This window comes from Lotus japonicus, chromosome 1 (genome assembly GCF_012489685.1).
Source record: "Lotus japonicus ecotype B-129 chromosome 1, LjGifu_v1.2".
Taxonomy (NCBI): Eukaryota; Viridiplantae; Streptophyta; class Magnoliopsida; order Fabales; family Fabaceae; genus Lotus; species Lotus japonicus.
The window spans coordinates 69,493,674-69,512,064 of NC_080041.1; the positions used below are offsets into that span (position 1 = coordinate 69,493,674).

The 18,391-nt window shown below is 39.4% G+C and overlaps 1 protein-coding gene across 2 annotated transcripts; it reads left to right on the plus strand.

Moving 5' to 3' along the window:
* The first annotated feature begins 146 nt into the window (after positions 1-146).
* Positions 147-7,293, plus strand: LOC130743855 (protein DEFECTIVE IN MERISTEM SILENCING 3-like). 2 transcript variants are annotated; one of them, XM_057596079.1, is made up of 8 exons: positions 147-267; positions 1,979-2,104; positions 2,342-2,456; positions 3,028-3,262; positions 3,419-3,610; positions 3,706-4,026; positions 4,663-4,885; positions 6,914-7,293. In XM_057596079.1, the coding sequence occupies exons 1-8, from the start codon at positions 226-228 to the stop codon at positions 6,947-6,949; spliced, it is 1,290 nt and encodes a 429-aa protein (XP_057452062.1). In that variant the 5' UTR covers positions 147-225; the 3' UTR covers positions 6,950-7,293. The 2 variants fall into 2 exon arrangements, with proteins under 2 accessions (XP_057452062.1, XP_057452066.1); XM_057596083.1 differs by lacking the exon at positions 147-267 and adding an exon at positions 1,179-1,386.
* Positions 7,294-18,391: the final 11,098 nt, after the last annotated feature.

Sequence of the window (18,391 nt, forward strand, 5' to 3'; positions counted from 1 at the left end):
TTAATTCTATTTCTATACAACACAAAAACATAGTATTTTTTGGACCGAACCGGCTGAAGCACCGGGTCCCGGTCAGACCGGCCGGTCCTGTTCTGCAAACAATGGGTCTATTACATCAACTTTCATACTCTAATCTTTGTGTGAGAGCAAAGGGAGTGTGAAATAAACATTCGAGAGAACACACACCCAACAAAGAGAGAACCTTCCTTCAATTCCTCTGGAACCATGTTTCAACCTCCCAATTCCAACAACAACAACAACAACCAGGTCAGTTTCTCTCTTCGGCATTTTCCTTCTCCATTTCCCCCTCTCTTTTTGGTTCCTTTGAATTTTGAGACTTTGTAAGGGCTTAGAAAATCATCAATCGTAGAATTTTAGGGTGTATGTAACAAACAATCATAATTAACCATTACCCACATTGATGTTGTTACATGCATAGAAGATTGGGTTTGCTTGGAATCATTTTAGTCACGCATGGTTGGCAAGGCATTCGAACTCAGGGAACACAGTTCACATTGTATTTTTCTGCTACCTAAAATGCATGTCTGTATATAATTCTTTTTGATTTGATTTTGCCCCCCGTTTTCACAGTTTCCCCTTTGACCTTTTGTGTGATACTCTTAAACATAGTTTTCAATTTTCATGAGTCATGATCATTGTGCCCGCCTCCTTACTTCTCGTTGAATCAACAAAAATAGTCATCACCATCCGTAGGTTTCCTTGTGCAATTTAGGTTAGCCGTTGTATGTTTATTTTAAGGAAAAAACTAAATGTTACAACACGATTTGGCGCGAAACAAGAAAAATGATATGTGGTAGTGTGAGAGATGATTCTGTCCCCACATTTAACCCCATGTTTTTTTAGGTTGTATTTTGACCGGCACATAATTGGTCATTAAGAATTTCGTTGTGTTCGTATCCGTAACAAGAAATACGGCTCTTATTTGAGGCTCATTATCATTTACCATCTAGGGAGTAGCACGTACATTGCTCCATTCTTGTGTGTCTACTGAAATAAAGGATAAATTGAGCAAGAGTTCTATGCTAATACTCATGGTTGTCAATCTCGAGTAATATCTCGTAATCTACGAGATTACGAGCTTAGGGTGCAAAATTGTGTTACCTCGAGTGTAAACTCGTTTCTGAGTAATCTCAGATGAACTCGCTCAATTTCGCAATATTACCGGCGGGTTCACGGGATCAAAACACACACGGTGTGATGGTCAAAAACAATTTGTGACAGGGACATTTTAGTAATTTTGGGTATCCTATTAGGGCTTTCCTTTCTCCTCTTCCCCCATTCTGAGTTCTCACGTCCCAACGCGGCTTTGGTGAGGCTCTGAAGGGGCACGAACCTCTGCTCCGACGCTGCTCCTATGCTCTGAAGGTACAACTCTTCTAATCTCTCTTCTCAACTCTCTTCTCATCTCCCCATTCAGTTTTGATGAGTTGCTGTCCTGATTCTGATTCTTTTGTTTTACCCCAATTACTAGGATAGTAGGATAGGATGTCTCAAGTTGAACGGTCAAAAAGCTCAAGAAACAAAGCTTCTTCAAACAGATCTAGGAGGAATAATGCAATTGGATTCATGGTTTTAGTTGTTCTTAAAGCTGTTACTAGATGATTTAGTTAATTTTTAATGTTTCAGGTGTGTCCACCATTACTATGGTTTTTTAAAATTTTCTTGTACGGTACGAGTTTTCTTAAGTTCTCAAGTTTGACAACCTTGCTAATACACACATAACCATTGGCATTCTTAGAATTCTTGATAGGCCTAGCTCTACCCCATACATGCAAAATCTCCTAGGTGAAAACGCGAAAGGAGCTTTGCTTCTCCATTCAATTAAAAGTGAATTTACTTTTATACCAACTATAACCGAAGCACAAACTAAATGCTGGACTTATGTTCATTCATTTGGGGTGGTCGGGCAGCTTGGGCAATCTATCTGTATTTATGTGAATAAGTTCTTCTTGTGCAGCATCCAGCCAGCCAAGGCTCTTCGGCATTGGTGCCTGTGGATTTGAATGAAAATTGTGCTGAAGCAAAGGGCAATGTGCAAAATGGAGAATGGACACAAGCAGAGTCCAACCTCCGACACTCCCAGGTTCCCTATGTTTTATGTTGATTTTACTTTTTATGAGCAGAAATGGATGAATTTTTCTCTACATTTAAAAAAAGGATGTCCCAGTGCACAAAGCTCCTGCATGTGCGGGGTCCGGGAAGGGGTCTGACCATTTGCATCTTACTTTTTCACAGACGTACTATTCTGTTAAGTTTCTGGATTTCGACCGAGTGATGATGGTTTATACAAACTTATCTTGTACCTATGTCATACTTGCAGATACTACAAGGGGATCTGCATACATTAGGGATGAAAATTAAGCAGCATGAGGACAACCTAAATCTTCTGAACAATGAAAAAAGCAAGTTAGACGATGTCATTCTTCATTTGCAAGGTATGTTGTATTACTTCTTAAGGATTTTTTCTTCTTTCTTTGGAAAGTGGATAAGAAGCTACTTATCCTGAAAATATTCATGATCCTGTTCTCTATGGTGCAGATGTGCAGTAACTTAATAAATGTTTAAGTTTTAATATAATTGTATGCACTTGCTCAATGGTGTAATATGATCCATATAGCCGACCTCACTTAGTGGGATAAGACTGTTGTTGTTGTTGTTGTTGTTGTTGTTGTTTTTGTTGTTGTAGTTGTTGTTGTATGCACTTGCAAGGTCGGTATTCTATTTACAGCTGAGTACAATACCAGTGATATAGTTATTGGGTCACCGGACCTGTTAGTGTTTTGATTATGAACTACGAAGTTTATGGGGGCATTGTTAATATTACAACATATAGCGTGTATAGGCTGAAAATTAAGTGTATATATGAAGTGTAGTTATTGGCTATTAATAATATGATAAACTTACAAATTTTAACGCTGTAAATGATCTTTTATTCACCTTTCTATAACAGGTGTATACCAACAAAAGTTAGGTGTCATTTATGTGTTTTTTTTTTTTAATCCATAGCTACTGTTGAGAGATCAGAGTCTTCAAGTACAACCAAGGCTGGTAATGCGGACGATCCCCACTTTACAACTGAGGAGGTAAATAAAACGATATTGCTGCATGAAAAATCTGCTGCTGGTATTTTGTACCAGCTAAAGACTATTCATCGAGCCCAAGTGTCTCAGCTTTCATTAACAAAGGATGTTGTGGGTATTGTTGCTATGCTGGGCAAAGTTGAGGATGACAATCTTAGCCGGTAATTTTGGCATATATATTTCTTTTTGGCTTGTGAAATCATGTCAGTCTTCTATTATCTTTAAGAAAGACAGAATAATTTTCTTCTGTATTGCTAATATCTATGAATATGTAAGCACACGTGTGGATAGTTTCAATTAACTTATTTGGAATGCAGACTTTTCTCGGAGTATCTAGGAGCGGACACTATGCGAGCGGTTGTTTGTAGAACCTATGAAGGAGTTAAAGCTCTTGAAATGTCTGACAATGAAGGCTGCATAAATAAAAGTTCTGGTCTTCACGGGCTAGGTGCTTCTATTGGAAGGCCTTTGGATGGTCGATTTCTAGTGATATGTCTTGAATCTCTGAGGTAAGACTGCAAGAGTCTTGTGATTTTGTCTTTCATTCGTGGCTATGGATAAACTTGTTTTTTCCTTTTTAACTTTTCTACCTCTTTTGTTTTAGGCCTTATACTGGCAAATATTTCCTTGATGACTCCGAACGGAAGTTGGACATTTTAAAGCCGAGATTACCCAATGGGGAGTGTCCACCTGGATTTCTGGGGTTTGCTGTCAATATGATTAATATCGACAGCTGTAACCTATTTTGTGTAACTCCCAGTGGCTATGGCCTCAGAGAAACTCTGTTTTATAATCTCTTTTCTCGTCTACAAGTTTATAAGACAAGAGCTGAAATGATACAAGCACTTCCTCTCATAAGTGACGGTGCTCTTTCTTTAGATGGAGGAATGGTTAGGAGTTGCGGTGTATTTACCTTGGGCAATAGGTAAGTAAGAGTATGCATGGTTGATATGTCTATGCATTATGTCTAATCTCTTGAAGCATCTGTTGAGAATTATATGACAGGCGGAAACCTAAAACTATACCCATTCTATAATGAAACAAATATTGATATATGAGAAAATATGGATATTAATTCTAAGAAATCATCTAAGGTTCTCCGACATATTTTATGATAGATTGAAGATGTGGCAAGATATTTTCAATGATATTTTAACAGAAATCAAATTTCTTCATCAGTTTCTTTAGATGTTTTCACTGGCTGTAGTTCACAATGTAGTCACAGGAACAATCCTATCCATAATAGGGTCCAACAACGCATCACAATCTTAGAATTGACATAGAAACTCAGATATGAAGTATGTAAGTCTTGATATGTAATCATGCAAAATGGAACCTCTACATAAACATTGAGCCTTGTAAAGTGGAGGTTTTGAAGGTTCTTGAGTTGATATCTTTTCCGTGTTTCCTGATAAAGAACTTATTGTTTTATGTTTTACAGTTTTGAAAATCCTTTTTGAAAAGTGAGCTTCATTTGAAAATGCTTTTTGTTTTAATTTGTTTGCAGAAGAATGTAACAATCAAATATGTGATTTTTTTTAAACACTGTTGGGATCTGCAGGGTAGATGTTGATGTGAAATTTCCAAGGCCAGATAAATCAACTGAGCTTGATGGTGAGATCGAAGCGGAGAGGCAAATGAAGGATATCAAATGGAAGAAGGAAAAGGTTCTGGAGGATTTGAAAAGGGAACGGACTCTGTTGGACATGGCGAAATTCAATTTCAGTAAAAAGAAGAATGATTTTCTCAAGTTTTTGGCGGAAAGTTCATCATATGCAACTCAGGTAATCTTTCTCAAAATTGGAATTTGGAACCCAGATCATTCATAACATCATCAGTGTGATTTAAAGGCCTCTAATATTACATTTTATTGTTGATTGTTGGAGCAGTTCAAATAGCTTCTACTACATTTTATGAATGGAAAATGCTAGCAATACTCACTTTAACACTCTCTTTCGGATTTCCCTAGCGTACACAAGTTTTTGGTTGTGTAAAGTTACACCACCAAACAAATTGTCCCTTCTACCCTTACTCCAAAAATAAATCTCATCTTCATCCTTTCCCTCATCCTTCCCACCCTTAATCTACAAACCCAGAAATCTCTCATCACTGAATATCTATCTTTCACAGTACCACAATTCATCAAACTTCTTCATCATCATCATCATCATCCCATCTAAGTTCATGGTGGCCAAGATTACCCCTGAACTCATCATCAACTAGGAGACTATAACAATTTCAACAATTTTATATGGTCCCAGCTAAGCGTGGTGAAGTTAAACTTCCCATCATGTTTTTGTTTTTCCATTCTACAACCATTTTTATGCACTGCTATGTAACTAGAAAGTATATTACCACAAAAATAAGGTAATGAAATCTCAAATCCCTAACAATGCTTCAGTTCTAAAATGAAAACCACCCAATGAAAACTAACCACAACACTCTGAATCGTTCAATACAAAGCAACACGAAGATCCCATCTTCAAATACCGAAATTACATTAAAAAAAAAGTCGCATGAAAGAGATGGTTTGGCTTCCATCTCCTTCCACCAAAATCAAAGTTTTAATTTTTTCCCAGATCCACTTCATTTGATTTACTCCCCCATTTGATTTTCAATCAATAATGGCTTCATGACCATCTCGTTGTCGATCTTGTCGGAGTCGGAACCTGATGGGTATTTCTGGATAAACCCAGATCCTAGCAACCAGATCGAACTGCTGCTGGAGCTAGATGCTCGAAGCTGCGAGATGAACCGAGGGTTTCGCGGAGGGAGGACCACCTCACCATGGTTGTCGCCGAATGGAAGGCCATCTCCCGCGAGATCCTTCCCCTGCGTCACCTCCTTCTTCTCCTTCCGCATCCTCGATCTCATCGGAAACTAAGTCTTCGGCCAAACCCCAACTGCCATAGGGAAGTTGCAGCGGCTCGCCGTGCTGAACCTCGCTGACAACGCCATCCCCGACAAGATTCTGGTGTGGACAGTGGGGGCTCAGTGGGTGGTGGTCGTGTTTGGTGGGGAATGGGTAAGTGCTTTGATGAATCTGGGTTTGGGTGGGGTTTGTGGATGTGGGTATGGTGGGTTGATGATGATGATGATGATGATGATGATGATGATGAAGAAGAAGAAGGAGAAGAAGAAGATGAATGGTGAAGATGTAGATGAAATTATGTTTTTCTTAGTCTGGATTTGGTTGGAATGAATCTGGGTTGTTTTTGAATGAAGATAATGAAGATGGTGGAAAGGATAAATATGAGATTAATTTTTGAGGTAAGGGTAGAAGGGACAATTTGTTTGGTGGTGTAACTTTACGCAACCAAAAACTTGTGTATGCTAGGGGGACCCCTCTCTTTCCAACACTTTTTCATTGATTGTTTGAAATTCATGTGGGCTCCCCTAAAAGATGGGGTCCACTTCCAATATAGTGAGACCCACATTAATTTTAACCAATCAATAAGAGAGCGTTGAAAATAATGTGTTCAATTGAGTGTTGCTAGGACTGCAAATGAATTTATTCTATTATTGAGAGCACTCAAAATCCTCTGTCTAAGGTAGTTCTATTTAATGGATAATGATATTATAAAATATTACTACCAAATTTTGGAAAGGGTATTGTCTATTAATTAGCCAACAATTAATTTCATAATGATGCATGCTTGTTACATTTATCTACTTGCAAGCTTACACAAACATTTAGTTCACATAATTGTTTAAGCTGATGGGAACTTTCCAATAAGATTGCTTCAGATTGTAGTCTAGAACTGTGATGTAGCTCACCATTCTCATATGTTTCTTTAATCTGGCACTTTCAGGCTCAAACTACTTCTGACAGATTCATACCTAGATGAAGAAATCAAGGCAGTCAGCAAAGCTATGAAGATGATAGTCTGTGACTAACAACTCTGTTCATGAGCTTGTAGTTCATATCCATTTTGTAATCTGGGTCTCGTTGGGGAAAGGTTTCTTGAATTGGTACAAAATTTTTGGATTTAAAAAAAAGCACATTTTTTGTTTCGCTAGACCCTTCTGTTAAGGCCACATTTTTCTTCAAGCTCTGCTGATAAGAAAATCAAACTAGCCTTCAAGACCATGGATAGGACATGCATTTTCTGGGTTCCTTGTACATCAATGAGCTCATTATACTCTTCAGAGAATCTGAATGTTGTACATCTATGATATTTAGACTTTTTTTCGCTTGTAGTTTTATAATTTTTCGTTTGACCTCAGTTTTTTTTTTGTCTGCCATAAGTTATTAATTATTAAGAGATCAACCATTCAGTTCTCTTAATAGTACAATACACCAATCTAAAAACAACCTCATTTCTATGAATCCAAGTTGACTAATCTACTCTAAATAATAAGATCGTGCCAGACTTTATTAAATTCAATTTCACCAAATTCCAGTATGCATCCTTATCCGGTGATCTTATCAATCTTGAGTCAAACTAAGCTTAAACAATTCCACATCTTGGAATTATCTCACATGTGTTTTTTGCACATGTTGTGCCAGTCTTTGACCATTCATTGAAGTGTGTCTTGTCCGTGATTCTTTAGGTCACTTGTTTAGGGATGTCATCCATTCGAAGAACTGAGAATACATGTAATTGTTAGGACTGAGGTAGTCACTATTCTTTTGAAATTGATTCAACTTCTGTTCTCACCCATGCTCTCATCTTCTATGTGTTCCTCTTTATTGACATCTGAGGTGGTTTTATCACGTTTGTCAATTCGAGAAACTGTGTCTTCTAATGGTTGTACATTTGCCCCCATCGATATGGCAGGTCAGACAAAATTGTTGGGAACCAATGTGAGCCAACCAGAAAAAAGAAATAAAAGCATACGAGTTCACTCCTTAAACAAAGGAACTTCATAGTTCTTTATTTCTAGATTGTTATGTTATGAAGTTCTCTGCTCAAGAGTTGTTTCTCACATACGGATATGAAGAGCATACATTTATGCTTAACCTATGTAGTTCTAATTTTTCGGTGTTCCGATTATCCTTCCACTTGATAGGTGAGAAATTAATCTCCCGGAGACACTAAAGTCATACCCCTTCCAACCGTGTTTTTTTTCTTTTCATATTAATGAATCTAGAGATCAAATCGAGAATCACATCTTAAAGACACCTACACCCATTTCACTTGAATTAACACACTGCTGATACTATATTTTCTTGAATGTGTCATTTTTCTGTTTTCGTACGTGAGAAATATAAACGAGCTCAATACTATAAAGAAACACACTCCTAATCTTCCATTGATTAAAAAAATGCATTCAATAATATCTCTTTCTTTTGTACAATTTCCTTTCCTTTACCATCATTTTCTTCACGACATCAATTTCCTTTTAGTTGCAGTTTTTAGTGTGTTGGACAAGATTTGATTGTGAGGCGGTTAGGTTGGGTGGTGTCGTGGCGTTTTCATTTCAACACGAAGAATAATGATTCATAGACATAGGAATAGTAGAAACACCCCAAACACCCTTTTTTCCTGCGGATTTGGCCAAATAATACACTGAACTAACCACCTAAATACACATGACTAACCATAAAGCACATAACCGTGTAAACTCAGTTGAAATTCCTAAATTCAATTTTACACGGTTCTGTGCTTTATGGTTAGTTCAGTGTATTATTTGACCAAATCCCTAATTTAGGAATTTCAACTGAGTTTACACGGTTATGTGCTTTATGGTTAGTCATATGTATTTAGGTGGTTAGTTCAGTGTATTATTTGGCCAAATCCGCAGAAAAAATGGGTGTTTGGGGTGTTTCTACTATTCCTATGTCTATGAATCATTATTCTATTCTTTCAACACCAACAACAACAACTACTGAAAAAATCAAAACAAAACGGTGTCAGTTCAACACATTCATCAGAAGAAGATTCATAGATTCTTCAATGTCTTCTTCATCCACTGATTCTCCCTCTTCCATTCCCCTCTAATCATCCCATATTCTTCTCACTTCAATCCTCCACCTCCTTCCATGGCTGCCGCTGCGTTCCGATCCAACCCTCGAAGCTACAAGGAAACAGCGACCCTCGCACTCTCACAGCTCAGGTACTTCGCCTTCAACTGCACGCGCGCCGCTAATTCTCTCCACGGCGATTTCATCCTAATAGAGAGTGAGTAACAGTTCCTAAATTAAGTTAGTTAGGAATCAATTAGTTTGTTACATTCAGTTACAAGTTAGTTTTAGTCAGTTACATTCAGTTAGAGAGTTGGTTGCACATTTAGGCTAATCACCTCATGTATATATATATATATATATATATATATATATATTTTACTTTGTGATATTCATTCATTCAAGACACAGTTTGGGAAGGGAATCTAATGAGATCATGATAAGATATTAAATGACAGCAAAATTAGGGACGTAGTAAGTGCAGGGATATCAGTTAGCCTATAATCATGCAATATCAATTTGGATAGTCAACTCTAGACATATCTTAGGAGTTTTTATTAGGTGAATCAATCTATAATCTGTATAGCCCAATCATAGGAGTTTTAGGGTGAAGTTTTCTGTATATATTGATATACTGTAGAGATGAATAACAGAACAGAATTTCTTCTGTCATATTATTTCTTTATGGTATCAGAGCCAACTCCAGGCTTTGATTCAAAACCAGGGCAATGGCTATTCATGAAGAGGAGACTTCGAAGGAAGAACCTCGTAAGCAGGAAGATAAGATGGTGAAAAAGACTTCATCATCATATGATTTGAATTCTAACGACAACCCAGGAAACTTGATTACTCAAGTGCAACTTAAAGGGGAGAATTACGAAGAATGGGCACGGGCCATCAGATTGTCATTGCGGGCTCGAAGAAAATGGGGCTTTATAGAGGGCACCATTAAAGCTCCAGAGGAAGGCTCACCTGAGATGGAAGATTGGTGGACTGTACAGTCTATGCTAGTGTCATGGATTCTAAACACCATCGAACCAGATCTGCGTTCCACCATGTCTTACGTGGAAAACGCAAAAGATTTGTGGACAGACATCAAAGAAAGATTTTCTGTGGTGAATGGCCCAAGAATTCAGCAGCTGAAATCGGATTTGGCGAGGTGCAAACAGGATGGCATGACAGTGGTCGCATATTACGGAAAACTAAAAACCTTATGGGATGATTTGGCTAATTACGAACAGATTCCAGTTTGTAGTTGTAGAGGATGCAAATGTGACGTAGCCTCAAAATTGGAGAAGCGGAGAGAGGAAGAAAGAGTTCATCAATTCCTCATGGGATTGGATGATGCTATTTACGGAACTGTTCGATCAAACCTCCTCGCAACAGATCCACTACCCACTCTGAATAGGGTATATTCTACACTGATTCAAGAAGAAAGGGTGAGGACGATCACCCGAACCAAAGAAGAAAGAAGAGAAGTGATGGGTTTGGCTGTTCAAACAGGTGAACGAGGAGTTAAGGGAAGATGGGATGACAAGTCTGTGACTTGTACTCATTGTCATCGAGCAGGACATGAAGCAGGAGGTTGCTATCAACTCATTGGTTATCCTGACTGGTGGGGAGACAGACCAAAAAATGAAGGGAAAAATGGTGGACGAGGCAAGCAACTGCAGCAGCGATCAGGATCTGGACGAGGGAAAGGAGGGGCTGTACGCGCAAATGCTGTGCACAGTGGCGGAACAAGTACAGGAACCAAAATATCAGAAGGAGATGGTTCGGGTTTGGCAGGGCTTACTACAGAACAGTGGCAGGCACTGGTAGAGTTACTAAATGCTCAGAAAACAAATTCTAAGGACAAGATGACAGGTGAGTGTGATACCAATGCATGGATAATTGATACAGGAGCTTCCGACCACATGACTGGTAACCTGAACTGTATGCATGAAGTTCGTGATATTCAAAGTTGTCCAGTTGGACTTCCTAATGGACAATGTGCAACAGCAATCAAAGAAGGAAGTGTAGTGTTGGATGGAGGACTAAAACTAACTAATGTTCTCTATGTGCCTAAACTGGACTGCAATTTGATATCTGTTTCACAGTTAATAGATGAATTGAAATGTGTTGCTCAATTCACTGATAAGTTATGTGTTGTGCAGGACCGTACTTCGAGGATGCTGATTGGAGCGGGTGAACGAAGGGATGGGCTCTATTTCTTCAAGGGCATTCGAAGAGTGAGAGCTTGCAAAACTGTTGGGATGCATTCCATAGACATGTGGCACAAACGGTTGGGACACCCTTCCTTGAAGGTTACTAGACTAATTCCTGAAGTTAGTAAACATCAAGATAGCAATGTAGTGAGCAAAGCATGTGAAGTTTGTTTTAGAGCTAAACAAACTAGAGAGAAGTTTTCTTTGAGTGACAATAAAGCCAGTAGTACATTTGAATTAATTCATTGTGATTTATGGGGAGCATATAGAACTTCTTCCACCTGTGGTGCTTTTTATTTTCTGACAATAGTTGATGACTATTCACGTGCCGTGTGGGTATACTTGTTAGCAGACAAACGAGAAGTGTCCCAAACGCTTCACAATTTTTTTGCCATGGTTGATAGGCAATTTCATAAACAAGTAAAAATATTCAGAAGTGATAATGGGACAGAATTTACATGCATGAGAAAATATTTTTCTGATCATGGAATAATTTTCCAAACATCTTGCATAGGCACACCGCAGCAAAATGGGAGAGTGGAACGAAAGCATAGACATATCTTGAATGTCGCTCGAGCCTTACGGTTTGAAGGTAATCTTCCGATTAAGTTTTGGGGAGAATGTGTTTTAACTGCAGGATATTTAATCAACCGAACTCCTTCCAGTGTTTTGAATGGGAAAACACCATATGAGATGCTTCATGGGCAGCAACCTGCGTATGAACACCTGAGAATATTTGGCTCCCTATGCTACGCTCATAATCAAAAGAGGAACGGTGATAAATTTGCAAGTAGAAGTAAGAGGTGTGTATTCATTGGCTACCCATATGGCAAGAAAGGATGGAAGGTGTTCGATTTAGAAACAAAAGAGATTTTTGTCTCTCGAGATGTTGAATTCATTGAAGCTGAATATCCTTTCGCTAATGATGTCACTACTAGAGAAGACGTCCCTCCTAATAATTGGAGCTGCGAAGGAATGGTTGATGAAGTGTATGATGGTGTAATAGAAACAGATCACACAGGATGTACTGAAGAAAGTGGTACTGCAACCGTGGTTGATAAGGGGGGTGAGCCAGATTTAGAGTGTGATGAGCAGGTTGTTACTCCTCAGACGATGGACAAACAAGATGTGGTGCTCCCATCTACATCATCATCTGAGTCAATATTGGGTAGAGGACATAGACTCAAACAACCTTCTACTCGCTTGCGGGATTATGTGACAAATACTACTAGAAGATTGAGCCCATCCAACTGTTCATCCTCTCCAAAGGCAGACTCAGGTGCACCCTATCCCATAACTGATTATGTGAATTCTGACAAGTTTTCTCTTGCACATCGTGTATTTCTTGCATCCATTTCACAGGAAAAAGAGCCTATCTCTTATGCCGATGCAGTAAAAGACAGTCGATGGAGAGATGCCATGAAAAGTGAAATACAAGCACTAGAAAGCAATGGAACTTGGAAAATGACACAATTGCCTTTAGGAAAGAAGGCTCTTGGCTGCAAATGGGTCTACAAAATAAAGCATAAATCTGATGGAAGTGTAGAAAGATTCAAAGCCAGGTTAGTTATTCTTGGCAATCGTCAAGTGGAGGGGATCGATTACACCGAGACCTTTGCACCTGTTGTAAAAATGGTGACGGTGCGCACGGTGTTGGCCATAGCAGCTGCACGAGCTTGGGAATTGCATCAAATGGATGTGCACAATGCCTTTTTACACGGTGATCTTGAGGAGGTTGTATACATGAAGCCGCCACCTGGTTTTCTTCTTGCAACAGATGTGCTTAAGATCAACTTGCAAGTTTGCCCGAGAGGTTAAGGGGGAAGACTTAAGATCTTCTGCACATAAGTGCGCGCGTAGGGACGTAAGCTGGCGCAATATTTCCAGCAATATACTCATCTCTGATGAAGTGACAATCAACTTCGATGTGCTTGGTGCGCTCATGAAAGACTGGATTCTTGACAATATGAAGTGCAGCCTGACTATCACAGTGAATTCGCATAGGCTGAGGATGTGAGATACCAAGACTGCGAAGGAGACCTTTGAGCCATTTCAATTCTCCTGTAATAGCTGCCATGGAACGATACTCTGCCTCAGCAGAGGAGCGAGACACTGTTTGTTGTTTCTTAGTTTTCCAAGATATTGGTGAGGATCCTAATAGAACAAACCATCCTGTAAGTGACCTGCGAGTTAAAGGACAACTCGCCCAATCAGAATCACACCAACCAGATAATTGCAGATCACAATCCGAACGCAAAAGAACTCCCTGTCCTGGATTTCCTTTCAAATATCGAACAACTCGGACAGCAGCCTCCCAATGATCTTGTTTAGGCGCCTGCATAAATTGCGACAACACATGCACGCAGTAGGAAAGTTCAGGTCTGGTAAAACACAGATAAATAAGACGGCCTACTAACCGCCTATACTGATCAGGATGAGGAAAAGGCAAACTCTCAGAAAGTGCCAGGCGCTGGTTCTGTTCCATTGGAACACTTGCTGGTCTAGCTCCCAAAAAAACCAGTTTCTGCTATAATGTCAAGTGCGTATTTTCGTTGGCAAAGAAAAATTCCAGCTGAAGATCGTGCCACTTCAACACCCAAAAAATATTTGAGAGACCCCAAGTCTTTCATGTGAAAACAAGCATGTAAATAGGCCTTAAATTTGGTGATAGCTTCAGGATTATTGCCTGTAATAATGAGATCATCAACATACACCAATACCACAAGGTGTACCCCCGGTTTTTGCAAGACGAAAAGAGAATAGTCAGAGAGAGATTGTTGAAAACCGTAGTGTTTCAATGCAGTTGAAAGCTTTGCAAACCAACAACGAGGCGCTTGTTTCAGTCCATACAAGGACTTGTTAAGTTTACATACCATGTCAGATTGTTGAGGAAGAAAACCAGGTGGCGGCTTCATGTATACAACCTCCTCAAGATCACCGTGTAAAAAGGCATTGTGCACATCCATTTGATGCAATTCCCAAGCTCGTGCAGCTGCTATGGCCAACACCGCGCGCACAATTGGCTGATATTTTTACAAAGGCCCTTGGTCCAACTCAGTTCACATCTTTGCTGTGCAAGTTGGGCATTTGTAATTTGCATGCACCAACTTGAAGGGGGGTAATGAGATCATGATAAGATATTAAATGACAGCAAAATTAGGGACGTAGTAAGTGCAGGGATATCAGTTAGCCTATAATCATGCAATATCAATTTGGATAGTCAACTCTAGACATATCTTAGGAGTTTTTATTAGGTGAATCAATCTATAATCTGTATAGCCCAATCATAGGAGTTTTAGGGTGAAGTTTTCTGTATATATTGATATACTGTAGAGATGAATAACAGAACAGAATTTCTTCTGTCATATTATTTCTTTAGAATCCAAAAGATCAGAACTGATAATGCACCTGAATTAGCTTTAACAAGTTTTTTACAGGAACAAGGGACTTTGCATCAGTTTAGCGGTCCTTATAGGCCACAGCAGAACTCAGCTGTTGAACGAAAACATCAACACTTGCTTAATGTAGCAAGATCTTTGTTGTTTCAGTCTAAAGGTTATAAGGTTTACAGTTTGAACACCAGAAAGTTTACGGTTTCTCGAGACGTCAAGTTCAATGATGATATTTTTCCATTTCAAGCAGTATCTACTGGTTCATCTTCACCAGCAGCATTTGATGATGTAGTGCTACCTATTCCATTGTCCGATCATTCCTCTGGACCAGATCCATCAACTCCACAGGATCCTCCGTCATCACCAACAATGGTTATACCAGTTCCATCTCAGCAAACTTCTATGCCAGAGCCAAACTCTTCAAGCTCACAGCACCAACAAGTGCATTCTCCTAAAGCACACCAACCAGCTGAGCCTCCTTTACGAAGGTCTAGCAGAGTGCCTAGACTCCCATCCCGTTTGCAGGATTATACTCTTACTGTTTCTCATCCAATCCAAAATCATTTGACTTACACTCATCTGTCCAAGTCTTATCTTGACTTTATAAACCATGTTTCTTCCATTTATGAACCACAGTTTTATCACCAAGCTGTTCATTTTCCTGAATGGCGAAAGGCCATGGATGAAGAGATTGCAGCTCTAGAGTCCAACAACACTTGGTCCATTGTACCCCTGCCTTCTCACAAACATGCTATCAGCTGCAAATGGATCTTTAAGGTCAAATACAAGTCCGATGGTCCAGTTGAATGCTATAAAGCTCGTTTGGTGGCGCGCGGATTCACTCAGTAAGCAGGAATTGATTTCCTGGACACCTTCAGTCCTGTTGCAAAACTCACAACTGTGCGAGTTTTACTTTCAGTTGCAGCAATACAGAATTGGTCTTTGCTTCAGCTCGATGTCAACAAAGCTTTCTTAAATGGCGATTTATTTGAGGAGGTGTACATGACTTTGCCACTTGGCTATCCTAAGCAATCTGGACATATGGTTTGCAAGTTGCATAAATCCATGTATGGTCTACGCCAAGCATCTCGACAGTGGTTTTGTAAGTTTTCTACCACTTTAAAGCAATCTGGTTTTCACCAATCTACAAGTGACTATTCTCTATTCAGCAAAGGCTCAGGGCAATCGTTAGTCATCCTCTGGGTGTATGTGGATGAGATCATCCTTGTTGGTCCTAATTTGAAGCTGTTGAATGAGGTCCAGATTCAGTTGGCGAAGTCTTTCAAACTCAAGGTTCTTGATGACATGAAGTATTTCTTAGGACTTGAATAGCCAAGTCTAAGAAAGGAATTTTGTTATCACGACGGAAATATGCTTTGCAACTTCTGGATGATACAAGAAACATGGGTTGCAAACCACCACCATTTCCACTGGATCCTTCTATCAAATTGAATTCAACCGATGGTGAGCTTCTTTCTGATGTAACCCTCTACATACGACTTATTGGACGACTCATGTATCTCACGATATCTCGTCCAGATATCACTTATGCTGTCATAAACTAAGTTAGTTTATGTCTAAGCCTCGCACGCCTCACCTTCAAGCTGTGACCAATCTTATTCAGTACTTGAAGAACAGTCCAGGACAAGGTCTTTTGTTTTCTTCCACTTCTGGTCTTTGCCTTACAGCTTTTACAGATGCAGATTGGGGGGGTTGCATTGAGACACGCCGATCCACAACTGGTTACACAGTTTTTCTTGGTGATTCATTGATATCTTGGAAATCGAAGAAGCAAGTGACTGTTGCACGCTCCTCAGCTGAGGCAGAATATCGTGCTTTGGCCACTGTAGCTTCTGAGCTCTTGTGGTTAAGACAATTACTTCTGGTTTTTGAGATTAAGGTGCCATCAGTCATGGTGTTTTCAGATAATGTCTCTGCAATTGCTTTGGCTACCAATCCAACATCACATGACCGCTCTAAACATGTTGACATTGATGTTCATTTTATAAGAGAACATGTTGCATCCGGATTTCTGGTTATTAATCATGTTCCATCATCACAGCAACTGGGCTGATTGCCTAACCAAACCAGTTTCTGGGCCACGTTTTCGAGAGCATATGTCCAAGTTGGGTGTCTTAGATGTTTATCTCCCAACTTGAGGGGGAGTAATAGAGACTGAGTAACAGTTCCTAAATTAAGATAGTTAGGAATCAATTAGTTTGTTACATTCAGTTACAAGTTAGTTTTAGTCAGTTACATTCAGTTAGAGAGTTGGTTGGACAGTTAGGCTAATCACCTCATGTATATATATATTGTACTTTGTGATATTCATTCATTCAATACAAGAGAATAATTTTTCTCCCACTCTAGATCTGTTACATCCAAAAGGGTACCACCACCACTACCCATTTCGCCGAAGATATTCGTATCCCCAATCACACCGTTGTTGCCTCGTTCGGAGACCCGCCCGAAATTTGGTCCGGCGAGGGGATGGTTGTTCGGTCTGGAAATTCCAATTTCGACGTTTCTGGCGGTGGTGGTGGTGCGAGCTCCGGCGATTCTGGGGCGTCAAACTCGATGGAAGGGTGTTGGGGTGGGTCTAATTTGGGGGGAAGTTTCCCAACGCCGAAGGAGATTTGTAAGGGGCTTGACAAGTTCGTGATTGGACAGGAGAGGGCCAAGAAGGTGTGACTTTTTTTTTATCCCAATGTTTTTCTGTGATTGATGTTTTGTTGAACTCATTTGTGGTTTCATGTTAGAGAGAGATTCATGTTAGAATGAATTGCAATTTGCAGGTGCTTTCTGTGGCAGTTTATAATCACTACTAGAGAGTATTTCATGAATCTTCAGTCAAGTCTAAGTGGTTGGCATATTACTTCAGCTTGTTTATCCTTTTTATGTTACTTCACCATTCTTTTCCTTTTTAATTCTTGTTAGGTGCTAGTGTAAAGTAAAGTTGTCTTTGTCTCTGTTAATTCTGTTAATTTATGTAGATGATACTTGCTAGTACTATTCCCATGTTCTTAATATTTTGAATGTTAGGCCTGCAGGAGATTCAAGTGATAATGGTAATAAAGCTGAAGCTATTGATGATGATGATAGAGTTGAACTTGAGAAAAGCAATATCCTTCTAATGGGGCCAACAGGATCAGGTAAACCTTTTTTTTGCCTTTTTCTTGCTGTCAGGTCGTTTTTTATGGTTCTGTACTGTCATTTTTCGGTGTCATAAGATGTTAATGTATCATTATGACTCAACGAGCTAGTTCCAGTTAGTCGGACTGATGTATTAAAGTTTTGTGTAAGCTTTGGCTTAGAACTCTACTGTGAAATCATGTTTTTTTGCTAAATTAATGGGGAGAGTGGAGACAATCAAGTTTGGGACATTTCCTCTCTCCATCTTCATTTCTTTGGAAAAATCATCAATATCTTGTGAGTGATGATTCTATCCCCACATTTAACCCCATGTCTTTTTAGGTTGTATTTTGACCGGCACATAATTGGTCATTAAGTTCGTATTCGTAACAAGAAGTAGGGCTCTTATTTGAGACTCATTATCATTTACCATCTAGGGAATAACACATACATTGCTCCATTCTTGTGTGTCTACTGAAAAGGATAAATTGAGCAAGAGTTCTATGCTAATACTCATGGTTGTCAATCTCGAGAGATATCTCGTAATCTACGAGATTACGAGCTTAGGGTGGAAAATTGTGTTACCTCGAGTGTAAACTTATTTTTGAGTAATCTCAAGTGAACTCGCTCAATTTCGCAATATTACCGGCA